Below are 19692 nucleotides of genomic sequence, written 5' to 3' on the forward strand. Positions count from 1 at the left end.
TTTTTTTTTCATTTGCCTGGCTTACGATCCTCCTCTCCTCCCCTTCTTCTTCTTCTCTTTTCCACCCCGCGCGCAAATTTATCGCAACTAACCGCGCAACCCTTTTTTAATTAATTCTCAAACAACTCTTCTTATTGCGCGATGAAATCGGCGATAACATTTTTTTCCCGCCCAATAATCTCGTTTCGTTCGTTGGTGAAGTTGAAACGAACGCATCGAGGGAACAACATTCTGAGAGAGAGAGAGAGAGAGAGAGATGGACGAAAAAAAAAAATATATATTTTTAAGCGAAACGAAATGAAACTGTTTTTGATGAAGCGAGTTTCTTTCTTATATTCACCTCTTCCTGCTATCTTCCATCCACGCGCGACGCGGTTTACGTCAAAATAATGGTGGCGCCAATATCGACCAGCTGATGAGGTTGTTGCCAAACGAGCAACCCGCCCAACTAAACGGATCGTAATTAAATGTACTATCAATTAACGCCGCATGAAACCGCTGCATAATGCAGACGAGCGAAACGTTTCTGCACAAACATTATCCGCATTTACGAGAGGATTTTACCACGAGCAATTCAACGCGCTTCGACTTCCCCTCTTATCTCTCTCTCTCTCTCTCTCTCTCTCTCTCTCTCTCTCTCTCTCTCTCTCTCTTTCTCTCTTCGTCTTGTTACGCGTCTCGCGGTCCAAGTCTCGGCATCGTAATCTCCTCCAAAAACGGGTCATGCGCTTATTTTAGCAGATGCGGGCAAATTTCTGCTCCATCGACGTTGATATTCACGGAGGGGAGGGGGATTATTATCGATCTCGTGTCACGGTTCCCCGTTTGATTAAAAAATTATCGATCTTTCGCACGTCCCATTGTTCGAAATTGACGAACGAAATTGAAATAGATATTTAGCGTGATAATCGAGACGGCTCGATCGATTAACGCCGAAGGGAGAAAGAGAGAAAAGCGTGGAGGGTGCGTTCCGTCGAACGTATCTATCAACTTTCCATCGTGCGGAGGGGAGAGGGATAAATTCGTTAATGAATTTTAAAAGAAAATGAGTGGCCTGAAAGGACGGACCCTTTCATCCAGTGATAATTTTCGATTCCGTTACGCTCTCTCTCTCTCTCTCTCTCTCTCTGCTTCGTTTTGATTTCGCTTGACTCTCTCGTATTAATTTTCGATCGATTCGAGAGAAAAAAAGAAAAAGAAAAAAGAGAGGATGGATCTGAGAGTGGGCCGATAAATTCTATCCCACGACAGAAATTCGATTCGTGTCAACCGATTGAATCGGGGGAAGAGGCGGGGAGAGGCAAGGGTAAATTCTTTTGTATCGAAGTTGTAAACACGACGATAAGGCGCAAAAGTGAAAGTTCTCGTCAGAAAACAACGGTCTCCCGTTGACTGGTAACGGGATTTTTAACTGTTGCGACTCCGCTTTTCGCTCGATGAATTCGAAAAAAGAGAGGAAAAAACTGGAGAACGGAGAAGAGAGAAAAAAACTCGGGCAAAATTTATCTTTAATGAAATTCGACGAGTTTGTTTTTCAGTCGTCGCTCGAACGAAACGCGGAAATTTCGAGGATCGATATTGAAGAGAAAAAAAGAAAGAAACGAAAAAAAATGCATCAAACGTTCGGTCGAACTCTTTTTTATCCCCTTTTATGCATCCCCTTCGATGCGTCGTAAAACGAGAGGAAAACACGTGGAGCCCTTTGTTAAGAATTTCGTTAGCGATCGTGCAGCATGTTTGTGAGATCACATTTTCCGGGACATCTTCCAACCGCTTTTACGAGCGATCGTTTTATAACGTGATTCTCGCAGTCTCTGGGAAATCGTTTTATGGAACGCACACCGTACCTCGCTCCATGAACACCAGTTTTCGAGTATGTGTTTTATACACCGTTTCCTCGCGCAGCGCTTTCTCCCCGTCCAACAAATAAGCCTCGTCGTAAAGTCGTTTCCTTCCGCGTTTCGCCACCTTTCCGCTCCCGAATAATGAAATAATTGACGATAAAAACCGATCGATCCAAGTGTAAATCGAGTAACGAAGAACAGTCACTACTAGGGAAAATAACTAGCTTGGAGACTGTACGTATTATACTATTCGAAAATTTTCGACAACTGTCTGTTGTACGAGTCTGAGGAACGATGGCCAGGAACGAGTCATATCCAAACAAGTGGAAAAAATCAATATTGGGACGGAATGATAAGATAAGAATAACTCGATTATACGAACGGCAACTCAAACGGATTACGATCGTCAAGCATCGTGTTCCACCTTCCTCTTCCATCGAACGATTCCTTTCGCGCTCATTTTTTATTTATCGCGAACTCGCCCAACGAGTCGCGGGTAACCCCTTCCCCTTTGCCCCCGGATAACGGCCCCTAACACGCTTCGAGCGTAATGGAAAATTTGTCGGGTCGAGATAAAGAGGAAGGGAGAGGGAGGAAGGAAGGAAGGTGATGGAAAAGAGAGAGAGAGAGAGAGAGAGGGGCAGACGTTTCGACGTTACTTTTGTCGGGAGAATATGGAGGCGTATCGATGCGGCGCGGGAGCGTCGCCGCTGCAATCCGACCGAGGGTCATCGAACCGCGCGCGGTTGCTGCACTCCCGCGGCTGCAACGACTCCGCGGACGGCCAAACGGCGGCGGCTATTGCAGCTGCACGCCGCTTTTACAACTGCGCCCCAACGGTGAAATAATAACGGGCGTGGCGACCGGGCGACGGCCACCCACCGCGGTTACGTATCCTCCACCCGCCTCTCCATCCAACCATCCACCCTCCTCCTCTCCCTCCCCCCCCGCCGTCGAATAAATATACTTTTGATTAGAGGCGATAATGCCTGTTAATGACGGCGCCGTTATTCGCGAAAGCGCGCCACCACCCTTAAATCACCGCGAGCGGACAGTTCGGCGAGGAGTGGCGCCACGACCCGCAGACAGACTTTCTTCCCTCTTCCCTTCCCTCTCGCCAACAAAATATTTTCCACCGGCCTAATTACACCGACGACAGTGGCAAATGATTTTTAACGCGATTCTCTCCCGTTCCAACGTAATGTCGCCGAGAGTGAATCTTCCACAACGGATCGATCTCGTGACTTCGAACGCGAGTCAAATTCGTAGTTGTAATCCCTTTCCGCGCGATTAATCTTTGTCCAGTTCCGTTAAAGGACTGGAGGAAGAAATGAGAAGAAAATTCGAACGGAAGGGGAAAGTTTCTTTTGAGAAGGGAGGAATTCGGTTTCGGGAGGAGATAAGTTTCGCCGAGATGGAAACAGCGTCCGTCGAAAGGCGGCCGCGTTTCGACATTTCCTTCTCTTCCTCCAACTTCCCTCCACACCCCTTTCCCCTCGACAATAGTCCAACGAACGGAAGAAACTTCCCTCGCTTCGCCAAACTTTTTTCATTTGCATATTCACGCGGTACGCTGTCAGCCGTGCAAATTGAAAGCAGGAATCGCGGCGATCGGTTATTGTTAACCTCGTTATCTCGCGGTTAAATCCGTTCCAGGGATCGATACGCGTCGCCTGATCCCTCCTCTCGCCCGATATCCCTCGTCAAGGATTTTTCGAAACGACGATCGATCGACAGGAAGGGTGAAAAGAATATTTTTAAAAATTCTACTCTCCTCGCATCCGCTCGAACCTCGAACGATGAAAAAAAATTTCGAAACATTTTGCTTCCAATATCAACAATGCAAACATTTCCAACGTGAGACGATTAAGTTAAGATTGTCGTTCTCGACTCGAAGCCAAGAGTCAGGCGGCGATCAAAGCCTCTCTTGCGAAGTTCGCTTCGTGAAGATAGAGGAATTTCAGAAATAAATATCCATCTTAAAAAATTTCATCGAGTGATAACGTTGTACGACGAGACGAACGAGGTGAAACCGGTGACGTTTTCCAATAACGTCGCGGTTCTTTGCTCTGTTAACGCAACTCGCGACGCGTTGCCACTCGCATCGATCGATCGCCACCGATACGGTTCAACGCGCGCTCACCACCCTCCTCGCGAGCTACCCTCTTCTTTATCTTCGTCTTGGGCGCAGCCGCGCCTTCTTTCGTGTGTGCGCGCGCGCTCGTGCGCGTGGAGGAGAGGCTAATGCCGCGACCGGCATCGTTCCACCCGATTTCACGGAGCGAGCATCCGCGGTCGAGATGCTAAGCGCCGGCAGTAATTAAAGACCGGGTTAATTAGTGGCTGCCGCGCTCGTTCGAGCGTATCGCGCTCTATATAACGGGCCTGCATCCCCCTACCTCCTCCCTGGCGCCAACAAACTTTACCAGACTTTGCTTCTATTAGTATTTTTTTTTATCCCCCTCTCTCTCTCCGCCTATGAGATCGAGACGAAAGTTGGCTGCGATTCATTCGATCAGGCTCTCTTCGTTCTCAACGTTCACGAGGGGAAAATGAAAATTCGGATTTTTCGATGAAAAATTTGGTCGAAGAGAGGTGCGAAGATCTAAGGTAAGGCGCGGCACAATCTCGACACCAGTTTTCTCAAGCGAGCTTTTTCAAGTTGGAACAAGTTTGGAACGTGTTTGATTAACGCTGTTTCGTTAAGAATCGGAGCAAATGCAATTTTTAGCAGAAACGCTCCTTTCTCTACTTTTTCCTCGTGGAAACGTTTCCTTTTTATATACAACATTCGATCGAACGTCGGTTCCCGATCGAACCGATTAACGCGGTTAATTGCCACCTTCGACCCTGCCCATTGCTTCGCGAAACAATGCACGTAATTATTTAACCGGGGCCGACAAGCCGGGGAGATCCATACTATTATACCGCGATCCATATGCAGATTGTTGTTTGACGCGTCACCTCAGAATTTGAAATACATATGCAGATTACGTTCCAAGGATGAAGGCTCTGCCCCGTTTAATATACCGTGCCGACATCGTGCCGAATATTGAAGAGATCCCCCCCCTCATCCCCGAATCTTGGCGAAAAGGAGTCGCGTTTGCCCTCCTTTTCAACGACTTTCTCAAATATATTATCAGCCGTCGGTCGGGGAAAATATTCGACGTGGCCGTGCACATCCGATTCTCCTTCTTCTCCTTCCACTCTCTCTCTCTCTCTCTCTCTCTCTCTCTCAGCTCTAATCGAGGATACGAAATTCAGTTACCGATCCGACAAATTAGATCCAAAACTTTCCTCCCTTCCGCGTGTAAATCACGCTCGAAACTCCGGCCAAACGGTTACGAGCCACCTTTCCTTTGAGGAGGGCCCTGGGACCCTCTATTCCACGCGATCGGCCAACTTGGCGAGGAGACGCAACTTGGAAACGACCGCGAGAACGTCCGACCAGGGCCTCGAGAAGGGAAGGTTGCTATTATTATTATTATTATTATTATCAAAGTGTGGCCAATCGCGATAGAGCACTATCTACCTCGAAACTGCGCACGACACGAAGAGAATTTCGGGGACGCGCATGGCCGATTATTGCAAGCGATTCTCTTTAAACGACGCAATCTGCACGCTCAGCATCGCGAGGCATCTCGCTGTTTTCTTCCGCGTTTTGACGCCGCGTTTCCGGGGCGTCGATTCCGTGAAATTTCCACGACGGAATTCGTGTTTGCGTGCGAACTCGGGATTACAAATTCCTTCGCCGAGAAATGTAAAGTTTCATCTTTAGGGAGGAAAGGATTTCGTCGATTAGATGGATCACGATTTACGAAGGGAAATTTTGACGTATCGCTGCGTTACGTTTTTGGAATCGAGAGAGAGAGAGAGAAATAGCGAGGGGGAAGGAAAAATTACTATCGTTAAATCGGTTTCTTTCAAAGCGTCATCGATACGATTCGATTTGATCGGACGGATACAAACGTTGAAACGTTACGTCGGTGAGAAATGAAATAATTGATCTCGTTACGTTGCGATTTGTAAATTCGACGCGGAAATTCTCTTTCGCGTCCCCTCGGCCGAGAAATTTTATTTTATCCGATGTGAAACGCAGTGAATTACCGTTTATTAATTTTAAAACAGCGAAATTAATCACTCGCACAGCGGAACGATCCAAACTGCCTCCTTTATATACACGATCTGAAAAATGAAACAGCACCGTGGACGGAGTTCTATTTGTCCATCCGTTCATCCGTGGATAAACAGAATGGAAACTGTCGAAACGCGAAGGCGATAGCCAGCCAATTTTCGATAGCCCTTCTCTGATTCGATACCAGAGAGATTCCTCGTAACAACAAACCCATCGTTATACCGCGTGTATGAAAAGGGTAAAAACGATTAATCCCTAAACTTACCCCCTCCCTCCTCCTTATTCCTCCCGAGAGAGGGAAACTTTACACGGGGATATTTGCCTTTATTTCACTGTATCCCCCTCCTTTACGACGCGACACTTTTACGCCGCGTGAATTTTATTTACGAGCCCTTTCACTCGTTTCGTTCTCTCCTCCACGGGGGATTGGCGCGAATTGTCGCGTCACGAGTTAATCGTTATTATTATTTCTCTGGTTATATTTGACTCGATAAGGGTGAAACTCGAGGTGAGACAAGGATCACTTGAACAAACGTTACTCGCAGCGTTGTATCGATTCATCGGAAGGGTGGAAATGAAAGAACGAAGGGATTCGATCTCGCGGAGGGGGAACAGTGCGGTCCATTTGCAAAACCAATAAAAGAAAGGCGGATCTCGTAAAAGCTAGCAGGTGGCCGCGCATCGATAAGAAAACTATAATCAGGGAGAAGAGGAAGGCCGTAAAATCCAAGGATCTACTACGACCTGAACCCCCGGTGTCATCCAGCAGCAGACGTCGTTTCACGCCTCGAGACGCGTCTTCGTTCTCATTTTTTTTTTTTTTTTTTTCCCCTCCTCTCCCTCCTTTCTCTGAAAACCTGAGTTGAGTCCACGATAAGGCGAAAAGAGGAGGCAAACGAGCGTCCGACGAATCGGTTGCGGATCGCCGCCAGAAATCTTCACCAATCCCTCCTCCGTTGCTTGTCAACAGAGAAGATAGCGGGTTTTATGCGAAAATCGATATCCTCCCCACGAGTCCACGATACACACGGAAGAAAGGGACGCGCGCTCATTGCCGAGATACGCGGTCTTATCTTTAATGCGCTTTCCCTCCTCGTTTTTTTTTCTTCTTCTTTTTTCTTTTCCTCCCACTATTTCTCTCTCTCTCTCTCTCTCTCTCTCTAACCCAACCGTGTATTTTGCCACTCGAGCGCCGCTGCTCTTCCTTTAAATCACTGCCTGCCTCCCTGGATAACGTTCTGCTTGGAGAGGAAGACAAGGTTGCACGGCCAACATTCGCCAACCGCGTATTACGTGTTTTTTTTTTCTTTTTTTCTTTTTCTAAACGACTCAGTTTCCGCCAAGCAAGTTTTCCGTTTCGCTTTTTTACGCGGTTAATATCTTTCTCGACGACAAGGAATATTTTTCGAGAAATTCGAGAGAGATTCGAGAATCATCGATTCGATTTTCTTTTCGAAGAAGAAACAAGTCATCGCTCGACTCGAAGTTGACTAGAATTTTTTTTCGGCGCGACGAATCTGCCAGCGGCCTGTTTTCCCTTCAGGAAAGGGAAGGAAAAGAAAAGAAAACGAGGGAGGATTTTATTTACTAGTCTTAATTTTCGCCTCGCGTCGCCCAAGCCAAGGTTACGCCGATAATTACGATCCCGTTCGTCCCTTTTTGTGCAAGAGAGGAAACGGAGACAGCGAGGAGCGCACAAAAGCAAAGGGTTTCCACGAATCATACCCTCGCGAGTGAGCATAATAGCCACGCGTGGAACGCGGCGAGTATAAACGATTCCTCGAACGAAGGTAAATCCTTGCGGGGATTATTACGGGCCGGTGATGATTGCGCAAACACTGAAAAACGTTCCACCGTTCTCTCCTTCACAGGCTGGCCGACACCCAATTTTCAGTCAAAATCCTCTCGACTCCTCCACGCAGAGATTCCACCATTATTCGCGTTGTTCCGCATTTTCGATGATTAATCGACACGACTGGGTGGTGATCGAGTTTCCACGAGGGAGAAAGCCTGCTCCTTGTTCGAAAAAGCTTCGACTTCTCGTCGCGTTAAGCGGCCAAGATTCAACGTGCACGTTGCGCGAGATATGCGTGCGGCATACGTTCTACGCATGTCTGACCCGTGCCAGATTTGCTCCACTTCCGTTTCGAGACGCCGAAACGAATCAACGAATATTCGGATCAGGTTTCTCCTGCTATCGAGTACAACGATTCGAATTACGTGAACGTGTGGCAAGATACCTGTATTTGACTCGCGCCATTCGAAACAGGCCATCGATACATAACGAAGGGGAAAGAAGGGATCACCGAGTGCACGCCGTAGCGTCAGGAAAATTTAAGTAGTTGCGATTTAAAGTTACCTCGATAATTTATTTTCTCGCTCGAGACAATGATAATAATAATCGTAAGATAATTGTAAACAGATGGAGGTTATACGAAAAGCGGATCGAGCGTAATAGGAATAAAATGTTGTCCAAGCGGTTTAAATAAGTAATTATTTAAAGCTACTTTGTTCGAAATTTTTAACTAACTAGTTAGTTTTTTTCAACTTGCCTGTTAATGCCTATCTTCGAGCAGAGTTCCATTCCTCTCGCACAACGATATTATTGGATCGGAATTACGTCTTTTCTTCTACTTAATTAGAAAGAGGTCCACTTCGTGTATACCTAACGCTACACGAATTTTGACGAATCGCGACGAGATACTCGTCTTTTCTACTTAATCGAGATACTCGTGTATATAACACGAATTTTACACGATGAAAGAAGAGAAAGAGAGGCTTCTATTACGAGAGAAAAGATTTCCAAGTACACGCGTATCGTACTTCGATCGAGCAGAATCCGATTGCACGCCGATATTAACTCGTTAGATTAACTCATAGGAATTATGAGATGCCAATACCAACGTGTGTGACGAGATACTCTGGTCTTTTCTACTTAATCGTGACACTCGTGTAACTACACAAATTTTACGGGTATTGCACGATGAAAGAACAGAGAGAGGCTTCTGTAACGACGAAATAGATTCCTTTGCGATATTAACTCATTGGATTGGAATTGTATCTTCTCTGCTCAATTAGAAAGAGGTGACTAGTGTCTACGAAACGCTAATTTTACACGATGGAAGAACAGAGAGAAGCTTCTATTCCTTTGCGCACTTGTATTAACTCATTGGAATTGTATCTTCTCTACTCAATTAGAAGGAGGTGATTCGTGTCTACATAACGCTAACGCAAATTTTACACGATGGAAGAACAGAGAGAGGCTGCTATAACGAAGAAATAGGTTCCTTTGCGCAGAGATTCATTGGATTGGAATTATATCTTCTCTACTCAGAAATTGGATTTCACGCGAGTGTTTTCTACTTAATCGTGACACGCGAATTTTACAGGTATTGCACGGTGAGAAGAACAGAGAGATGCTTCCATAACTAGCTAAGAGAGAAAATATATTTCCAAATACACGCGTACGTTCGATCGAGTCCAATACCCCGACATTATATTCTTGTACACGTGCACGTACTCCAGTGTCTCCGTGGCGCAGGATCGAACGAACGGCGCAGAAAACGATCCGCGTCCTCCCTTCCCCTCCCTCCCTGCATTCCTTTGGACACCGATAATAACACCGACTTGTGGGTCACCGCGCGAGACGAAAGGGAAGAGATCGAAACTGACGACTTACAAAGGAGGAGCAACGACTCGAACTCTCGACAAAGAGAGAGATCGAAGAGAATGGGATCGAATGGGTTGTAATAGGTCGGATCCTTCTATTCCTATCCTTCCCCTCCCCTTCTGTTCCAACGTGGATCAAGAACGTGGCTCGAGCGTGGCAAAGTTTCCCAAGTTTCCCGACTTGTGCCAACTTCTGGATCCCGCCCTCGAATCGTATTTGTAAAAACTGGCGAACCGATCGAAACCGATCGCGTTAAAATAAAATTTAAAATCGGCGAAATAATCGTTTCCGTTTGTAATCCCGACAAGTGGCACGAGCGAAATGAAATATGGGGTTATGGGGCAAGCAACAATGGAGCAAGTCCGTCATTGTGACGGTGTATACGATTATAGTACGGACAAGTGGAATAAAACAGCCATGGCCGGGCAAGTAGAATAAGTCGGTCATTGTAGTGTAGTTACAAGTAGCGTAGTACAGTTGTGGGAACAGAACGAGTCGACGGTGAACGAGTGAAGTAATATAATAATTCGACCGATAGTCTCCGCCGAATTTATCAACAATTTTATCCGAATCGAAGCTTCGTTCGTTCGAAGATTTGAAATTCCCTCCTTCAATGGGAGGGGGGGGGGGGAAGAAGAAAAGGAAGAAGGGTTCGGTGGCTAATTTCCGGGATCGCTCGAACTCGATTCTCGAAGGGTGGGATAGGACGCAAGAGTTGCGGCCGATAGTTGGAACGGCGATTGGCCTGTGAAAACTACACAGGAAACTTAATTACTCGAAGTGGCCGGTAACAAGAGGGGCGAGGGCGATTTACTACTCTCTCGAATCTGTCGCCGATCTGTCGGTACACCGTCATCAATTTTGCGTGCCGTAAACTCGCCGCGCACCTTCCACGACGAGGGAACGTGTTGATATCGATCGTGCATTGTTGCCGCCGGGGCCCACCGTCCTTTCCTTTACTTTCCACGACTCGCGATCTCACCAATCAAATTATCGATCCAAGAATCCGATCTTTCTTCTCTTTCCTTCGAATCGAGATGAATTTCGCCGAGAAAATTTTTCGCGATTTTCTTTCTTTCTTTCTTTCTTTCTTTTTTTTTTTTTTTTTTTTCCTTTTTTGAGAATCGAGTTGGAGAAAAAAGACGGACGAGTCTCGAGATCGAGATTCCGATGGAAGGGATGATGGAAACAAGGATAAGGGTGGAGAGATCGAGAACACTCGAGAAACGGAGGGTAGGGGGATTAGAGGCGAGGGGGACGAGTGACTCTCGAGGCGGAGAGAGGTCGGTTTATCCAAGGAGCTGGTCAAACTTTCGACGAACGATCGCGATTCTATTGTAATCCGACTCGACGATACGATTTTCCCGATCCTCTCCGTGCCCGTTAATGGAGAGTCGATTTTAATAAGCGAGATGGATAACCCGTGCAACGCTAAACGACGAAAGGATCATCGATCGGCCTCGCCTCGCCTCGTCTCGTCGAGTGTAACATTGTCTCGTCGTTGGTTAACGCTCGCACATCCACTTTTCGATATTTTCGTCTCGAATTGCTCGCCTAGAGAAATGCTCTCTATTTTTCCCATATTAAATTAAATGCGTATTAATAGGGACGTAGTGTAGTCGCGGAGGAATTTCTCATCGTGGAAAATTCTCGTGGAAAATTACACGGGGCCGTAATTGCCCTGGTGGCATGCATGATCCGCCGAGCTATCAACGAGCTCGCGAAAACTGGGCGAAATTTAATTTAAACCGAGAACAGATCGGTTCCTAGTCTCGGGGCTTTCGATCGGTGACCACTTATCGAGCAGCCACGGTAAATAAATTAAACGAGAGGAGAATATTCCGGCATATTCGCGAAGAAAATCTCGACTCGAGCATGAAAACCACTCGACCAGCCGCTCGTAATATCCACTTTCTCTCCCTCTCTCTTCTGGTAGAGATCGCCACAATTGCGAGCTTAACTATCATAATTACTCGGAGTAAGTTAGTCACCTTTAATGAAAACCAAAGGAAAATGTAATTATTCTACGTGGAGGAGGAAGAAGGGACATTGGAAGGATCGTGGAAGATCGCGCCTCTCTTTCGAAAAGGAATTTCAATTTTCGATTCTACTCGCAACCGGTATCCAACTATTGTTCACCGGTGGAAAGAAATCTTTCGCCTATCTCCACTTCAGACGCTTTGTTCGCGATCCCGATAGTAGTGGAAGAGAATATAATTCGAAAAAATATTCGAAAAAATTAGTTTCCATTCATCAGGGATTAGGATTAATCGTCTGAGCTGGAAGCTTATTAAATCGCGATTACGCCTACGCGTATCGCGAGAATTCTGACGCGTCCAGGTTTAAATATCGGTCGTTTTGGTTGTGTTGACGAATAGCACGCGTGAAAACAGATGTTTCCTTCCAAATTAAGCAATCAGACAGACCGGTTCTTTCCACCGGTGAACAATAGCTTGCATTTCGCTCAGGCTTGGCTGGTTATCCTTGGTGGAAAATGTTGGGAACGCCGTTCCCAGGAATTTCCAGAGTTCCTTAACCCCGTCGCGTCAGAAATGGCTGGAATCGCGTTTAATCATCGCGATTAGGCCGAGATCGGTCACGTACGAGGGGGAAATTGAATTATTCACGTCGACCGGTAATAAGGCAGGAAATGACTGCTCTCTGCCGTCTGTTAATTATGCGCGATTTAGAACCGTATTCGTCAATTAAATCCTAGCTACTCGATGGAAGACGAATGGATGTGTGAAACCGTGGAAACGATTCTCTCTCTCTCTCTCTCTTCGATATTTCAAAGACGCTTGTTCTCGTCGAATCATCGTCGTTTCGTGTGCGCATCACGATATTAACACATTCGACCACGGTTCTTTCCCCTTCTTCGACGATTTTATGCAAATTTCACGCTATCCTCGACACACTCCGGCGTCAAACTTAAAATTGACTTGGAAACTACGAGGCAAGGAATGACAAGGTTTTCGAACAATATTTTGGAAACTTTCGTGAACTTTGATCGAACGCTGTTGGCTCGTTTTAAGCGATGGCGACGAGCGGCAAGACGATTTTCGAAGTTTTATTGGATACGTAGGCAAGTTCAACGAAACAATTTTCAACGAGTATGGATTAAATTCTAAGCGAACGATAACACCAGATTATTTCATCGTTATCGTTCGAATTTTTCTTCTATTTTTTTTTTTCTTTTTCTTTTACAAAAAATTTACCGCTCGAGTCATCGATCTTCATCGAATTTATCCGGTCGAATCGATTTAAAGACGAAATTTTCGTTTCGAGAAATCGAGATTCTCACCAACGATCCTTCAGCGGCCGCCATTACAACTCCGTGAGTTCTTCTTCTTAAAGGGAAGCGGGGTGGGTTGGAATCGCGCTATCGAACCAACTTCCTCCACCCGATCCTAATGAGCAAAAGTCTTGGTTATCGCGGAGCGGCCGATAACGACGAAGGAACACGATCCACACCGAGTAACATTACCTCTTAACAACCGTGCCTGTCTCCTCGAATCGCGCCGCGATACCATGTATCGCCGTATTTTCGCGTCCCCTAATTGCTCGACGAGCAACGCGAGCTAATTGACAGTGATGGAGGAACGAATTAAACGAGTCACGTCCCCCTCCTCTTCTTCTGCTGCTCGATGAAAAATTGCCGTCGACGCGAAAAGTCTTGGATCGATTTGCGGAAAGAAACGCGAGATAAAAATTTTCTCCCTCGTGAATGATTCTCATCATGGATGAATGATCGAGCGACTATTTCTTCGAGGAATCCTTACTCGCCTCGATCCATCCCTCCCTCTTCCTTCGAGCATGGAAAACGGGATTTCGTTTCGTTTCGCTTTGCCCGCGTTTCGATTTAACTCGATCGAGAAGCGTAATTTCCCCGGTTTCGATTTACCCCGGAACGAAATAATTCCCCTCCTCCTCCCAAGTTGCGCAGCTGCGGGACCGTTAATGTTGCGCGATCGACAGCGGAGCTTCGGTTTAATTGTTTATCCGAAAGCGAGGCCGGCCTCTGTCCCGTTCCTGTAATCCAATCACCGACTAATTTAGAAGAAAATTGTCGGAATCCAGTGTCGATTAATCCACTCGGCCAACGAGTTTTCGAAGCGAATTTTCCTTTTTATTTCCCCCCCGTAAATTCGATACATCGCGCGCGAATATTAAACCCAAGCAGAGAGAGAGAGAGAGAGAGAGGAGGGAGGGAGGTAGGTACAACTTCCCGATCTGATGAAATTCCCGAGGAAACAGAATCAAACAGACTCGGCCAATTATCCAACGTTTAATCAAAGCATCCTGGCTGGTCCTCGCTCTTCGTCTCTTGGAGAAAATCGGTGTTAATTCGAAAAATGAATCTGGCGCGATTAAATTCTGTTCTGTTCTAATTAAAAAAAGAAAGAAAGAAAGAAAGAAAGAAAATTTATATCGTAGATCGTCAAACTGGTGGCTGGCCGTCATAATCTCGTACCGATTCTCGAAAATCCACCTCGAGAAGGATCGTTTTCCCCCCAAATTGAGTGGAAGCTCGGCTTAATTGGAAAGTAATTCGCGAGATCCGAGTAGAAGAACGGGCGTGTGCCCTTCGAACCGTCAAATCGTTTCTCCCTCGCAGCTTTAACACGACTTAACCGGTTGTTCCGTGCGCGCACTTCAATTACACCTGCCTTCGTTTTAATTGGACCACTTCGATGATCATCGATGCCGATTGCGCACCGATTACCACCCGCCTTTCCAACCCTCGTTCACCGAATTCCTCGAGTTTCTCCCAATTTCTGCTACTTTGGTCATTTTCTCTCTCTTTTCGTTCGTCCAACTCGTCGCAATAAAGAAAGACAGGATCGATCGAACGAATGGAATCATCGACTCGTCGATCGAACGAATGACACACTCGACGGGGCACACCGGATTTTTTCTCCCATCCGGCGTTTAATCGTGGTTTTTCTACGCCGCCCGGATACCAGAAAGCATATATGAAGCGACAATATTTGCTCGATCTCACGGAGCGCCTCCTCCTCCTCCTCCTCCTTTAGCCCCGTTTTTCCGCGCACTTGTTTGCGAAAGCAGCGAGAGAAATCCCCTCGCGATACATCAGGCCGAGATTGGTGATTTCGTGGCTATACTCTTTACCCTTTGCCCGGTTAAAAAATACGCGTTAATCTTTATAAGATCGAAGGAGAGAAGGTGGTCCCCTTTTTTCTTTTGTTTTCTTTTTTCTTTTTTTTTTTTTTTTCTTTCCAGAAAGGAGGCCGTGTAAATAATGGACATACGCCTCGTCATCCCCCCCTCGTCGCTCTTCTGGGACATCGTATTCCTCCAGGCCTGCCACATCCATTAACCTATTGCCACTCCTCCCTTCCATCCGTTCGATTCTTTCGCTCATTCAGGAGCCTCCTCCTCCTGGCCAGAGTGTTTCGCCAGTTTCTCTGGATTAAAACGAGTTTCAAATTGCCTAAATTCTTTTCTCTTAGGAGAACGTTTGTTCGTCGACCGATCTACTTGCGAAGAGGCGAGGAGAATCGTGCTCGAGAATCGAAAGAGCGGAGGGGGGGCTGCTCGGTGTCTAAGAAACTAACGAGGATCGTGGCGTCCACTTACGCGTGGCAAACAATTGGTTAGCCTGCGATTATTGATCGGATTCCGTAGCTTTCGTCGGCCGTGAAAAGTGGGCGTTGGCCGTGTCGCGTGACACGGGGGGGGAGAGTGGAGAGAGTGGCCACGGCTGAAAGAGGGAAACATCGGGGTGGTAAGAATCGATTCGACCGGATATTCCACGTCGTCGAAAAGGGGATCGTACTCTGAAACCCCGATCATGCTCGGTTCGATAGGGGAGCTTTCAATTCAACAGAGGCTCGGCCAGAGACGTGCGTGTATACGTGCGCGCGCGTGGAACGTCGTGCGTGCACGGCCGTCCACGCCTCTTATTTTAATCGTCCCCTTCGCCAAATGGGTTTCCCGTGTAGTCCGTCCAGTTTACCGGTCGTTAACTCTCCCCCCCCCCTTTCTTTTCCTCTTCTTCTTCTTCTTCTTCCTCCTTCCCTCGCCTCCTCTCCTTCCTCCACGCAAATACGAACGGTCGACCCGTATCCGCGGCTTCCTCTTTGCCTCGCGATCGTTATTAAAATATGCCGCGCCATTCCCCCGCCGGGGAGAAACGAGAATCACGGTTAACGAGCCTGGGTGGTTTGTTAACCCAGCCACGTTCAATGTTTCGTTCGCACGACGCACGATGAAAAGACACCCGACAAATAATAATAAATTCTTCGTCCCGTTTAAATCCTTCCCTTCCGATCCGATTAAATTATTTCGATATTTCTCGTCGTTCGAAATATCGTGGATCTGCGGAAACGGAAAATCTTAAAATCTTTTTCTCTCGACGGGGATAATCCCTTCGTGTGATCAATTTGCCGCTCGTGCATAAACATCTTGGTGTTTAAAATATATTCCAAGCGATGAAATTCGTCGAAATGAATTCTCTCCTCGCCTTTCTGAGTAGAATCGGCCAACGAAACGAGAATGTCGTCGAACTCTCGATTCGATATTCGTTATATATTTTTCGATCGATTAATATTTTTTTCTTCTCCTTTTTTTTTTTTTTTTTTTTGCTCCTCCGAACGCGCTCGCTTCGATCGATCGATTTTAATTCGATCGCAGCAGAGGCGCATGGCCGAACGCCGTGCCACAAACAACGATAAAGAGATTTAATCGCATAACGTTGGCCATTCTCGCAACTTTGTCGCTCTATGAACGCGCGCGCTCGACAATTAGATTTCCTCGCATCCTCCTCTCGCATCCTACAACGAACACAATTTATTTTACGCGACCGGGCCAGTTTGCAACGGCGTCCACACCAAGGATCCACCATGAAAGGACAAATTTTCCACATATTTCACCGTTCTCTACGATCGCCCACTTTCCAACCAAATTCCACTCCTCCCTCCTTGTCAATTCTCGTTAATTCTCTCCTCTCGATCGATCGCTTCGCATCTTCGAATCTCTTTCGAATCTTCCACTCCGTCTCGTTTTTGCAATTGCCAACGATCGGGGAAAGGGAAAAGAACATTTTCGATCCGAATTCCCGCTTAATATAATGCAAAATATATATATACGTCTCGTGGAAAGAAAGTAGGGAGAAGCGAAGATATCAACAGCGCCGATATTCGGTTGATAATAACAACGGAACGCGACGACGAGTAGCAGCAGCCGGGTGGTTGGCCGGCCGACCGACCGATAACAAATTAATTATAGTTTGAACGGGAGAAGGAAGGAGGAGGAGGAGGAGGGTTTGGAACACGTATTTAGTCTATAGACAACAAGCGTCGATCGAGGTAATTACAGCTGAAATTCAGGAGAGCCTATATAAGCATGTAACACCGAATGTAATAACCGAGGAGGACAATGCGGCTCCCTCTCCCTCTCCTCCTCCTTCTTCCTCCCTCCCCCTTCCTTCCCTCTCCCTCGCAAGGATGGGTGCGGACATACATGCCACACACACACGCGCACACACATAACAAGAAGGGCGCGGGTCAGACAATCGCGTAATTGTAGCGCATTGATCCGATCCGAGGGGAAGATGACCTCGAGAGAGAGAGAGAGAGAGAGGAGGCAAACCTCGGCCCACCCCACGAGACACGATTGATTGCTTGCGATCAGATTATGGCAATTAATGGCTCAAGCGCTATGCCTATGTACGGCTCGCCACCGCTTGTAAATTAGTTCCGGTTCCGGGGAAACACCCGGAATTCAACTTCTATCCACCGCAACCACGTGGACCGTCTCGAACCCGCCCCCGCCTCGAATTCTCGATCTTCGTCGATATATTCAATTCGCGTTTCGATTCGAGTGTAAGAAAGGAGAGGAAGCGATCTATTGTTCTTATTGTTATTATTGTTATTATTATTATTGTTATAGCATTATTTTGAAAGAATAACTCGATTGAAACTGGAACAGGATCTCGTGTACAACAATACGTAGGGGAGGGGGGGAGGTGGCATGCGTGCTCTTGTTCGAATATTCCGATTCTATTGGATTCTATTGGACTGGTTGTTGGGATATGATAATGGGTTAATAATGGAGGGGGTGTCTACTCACAACGTCGATGAGCTGGGAGAGGCGTAGTCCCATTTTGACAGTGAGGCGATCGCTGTTGTTGCCAACGGGGCGGATGAGGCGGTTGTAGTTGGACAGCAGGTCGTCGTAGAGACGCTTCGCTTCCGAATTGGCCGAGGCGCCCGGAAACGGGGCAACAAGACAGGAAATGGCCGTCGCCATCGCCAGCAATCCGCCCAACCTAGACCACCATCGCCACCAGCCTTTCCCACCGTCGTTCGACCAAGCATCCCTAAGCATCGTACGCCTTGTCCACCCCTGAAACCATTTCGAACAATTATCGTTACGTTAACATCCTCCTTTGATCGATAACTTAAATGTGAAAACATCTCGTAAAACATCTCGTGTGCGCGCGTGTGTATACGTAAACGTGTACAAGGGAAAAGGAAAGATAGACTCTCTCTTTCGACGCTCCATCATCCGTCTCAATTTTCCTCTCTTCCCTCTACACAACCCTCCATAACCATCCATCACTTAGCACGCTTTATATACAATTCATCCAGATAAACTGGGAAACGGACACTCGTCGTTTCTCTCGCGATCTTATTATATTCTTATACATCGCATCGCGGTATATAATTCGATTTGTCGTGTATCGATTTCTCTCTCTCTCTCTCTCTCTCTCTCTTACGAGAGTTTCGAAGAACGAGCCATGCTCTCGGAAACGGAAGAAAAACTTGGTTCCGGTTCCCTGATCAACAATCAGTTTCGAATAGAGGGAGGGCGGCGGTGTCACACTCTTTGCGAGTACGTGCGCGCAAGACACGTGCTTGTCGCCGTCTCGATAATGCTTTGACGTCAACTTTTCAAGCGAATCACGGTACGAGTTAGCGAGGCGTAAGTTGGTTGCCAGACGAAAGTCATTTACTAGCCGTGGAGAAGAGCGTAACCGCCCATAAAGGAGGGCTTGAACGGCATTGTTGTGTCGCTGAAAGGAAGGAGTGGAAGGGGGGGGGCAAAGGAGGAGGAGGGGAACCTCTTGAGGAACTTTTATCGCTTCGTTGCTGACCTACCTGCGGCCCATTATCAGTGTACTACTACCACCACCTATGCGCCCGGGAAAAGCTACTTTCCCGCATTATCCGGGGATTTACACTTCTCTCGCCGTTCCTTCGTTGATTCTGAATATAAACGAGCCCGATTCCCACGCGACCACCACGCATATATACGTTTATTTATCCATCGATCCAGATTAATTAAAAGCGTTAAACGCCGATCGCAAACATCCTCGATATCGTTTCTCAGGCTTAGATTAGATGGAGGAGATCGATCGACGAATAAATTATTCCTCCATTACCAATTTTTAGACGAAATCAAATCAAAACTTGTTGTTGCGTTCATCTATTCGAAATTATTTAATAACGAGAATATCGAAACGTGCTAAAGATACGAGAAAATACACATATTTTCTCGTGTATATACGTTTCGTTCGAATTCCTCGCGTAACATTTGAATAACGTTAAATTCGTTTACGCGATACGTACTACCCACCAGGGTTCACGTAACATTTTATGAAAATTTAATAACTCGGATTGCTCCCGTTCCGTTTTCATTTTTACTCTCCTTCCTACTTTTTTCTTCTCTCTCTTTTTTTTTCGCGTTTTCATCCCATTATAATAAAAATAACAACAACGCGTAAAAAAAATCCTCGATACCATCACCCTTTCACGTTGAACGAGAGCTGGCGGACCGCGGGCGAGGTGAATCTCGTCGATATTCCCGTGATTCCGTTAATCGAGGAAAATTACGTAAAAAAAAAAAAAAAAAAAAGGGGGGGGCAGAAGGCGCGTATTAACTATCGACGCGCGAATGAAATTTATTCCATTTGTACATTCCATTCGCGGAGGAATAAATATTGGCGGGGTATTGGGTATCTCATTGATACCACGGCCGTAAAATTACAATCGAAACTGCCCGTTGAAACTGCACATCCG

General features: G+C 46.6%; 1 protein-coding gene across 1 annotated transcript in view; it reads right to left on the bottom strand.

Moving 5' to 3' along the window:
• The window catches only part of nAChRalpha1 (nicotinic acetylcholine receptor alpha1), a 117096-nt gene that overhangs the window by 59582 nt on the left and 37822 nt on the right, over positions 1-19692 (bottom strand). The window contains exon 2 of the mRNA XM_031919295.2: positions 17741-18016. Coding sequence (XP_031775155.1) covers positions 17741-17998 — 258 coding nt within the window. The 5' untranslated portion in view covers positions 17999-18016. The remainder of the gene's footprint in view (positions 1-17740; positions 18017-19692) is intronic.

Source organism: Apis florea, unplaced genomic scaffold (genome assembly GCF_048593485.1).
Source record: "Apis florea isolate Af1SG1 unplaced genomic scaffold, ASM4859348v1 contig_1615_pilon, whole genome shotgun sequence".
Taxonomy (NCBI): Eukaryota; Metazoa; Arthropoda; class Insecta; order Hymenoptera; family Apidae; genus Apis; species Apis florea.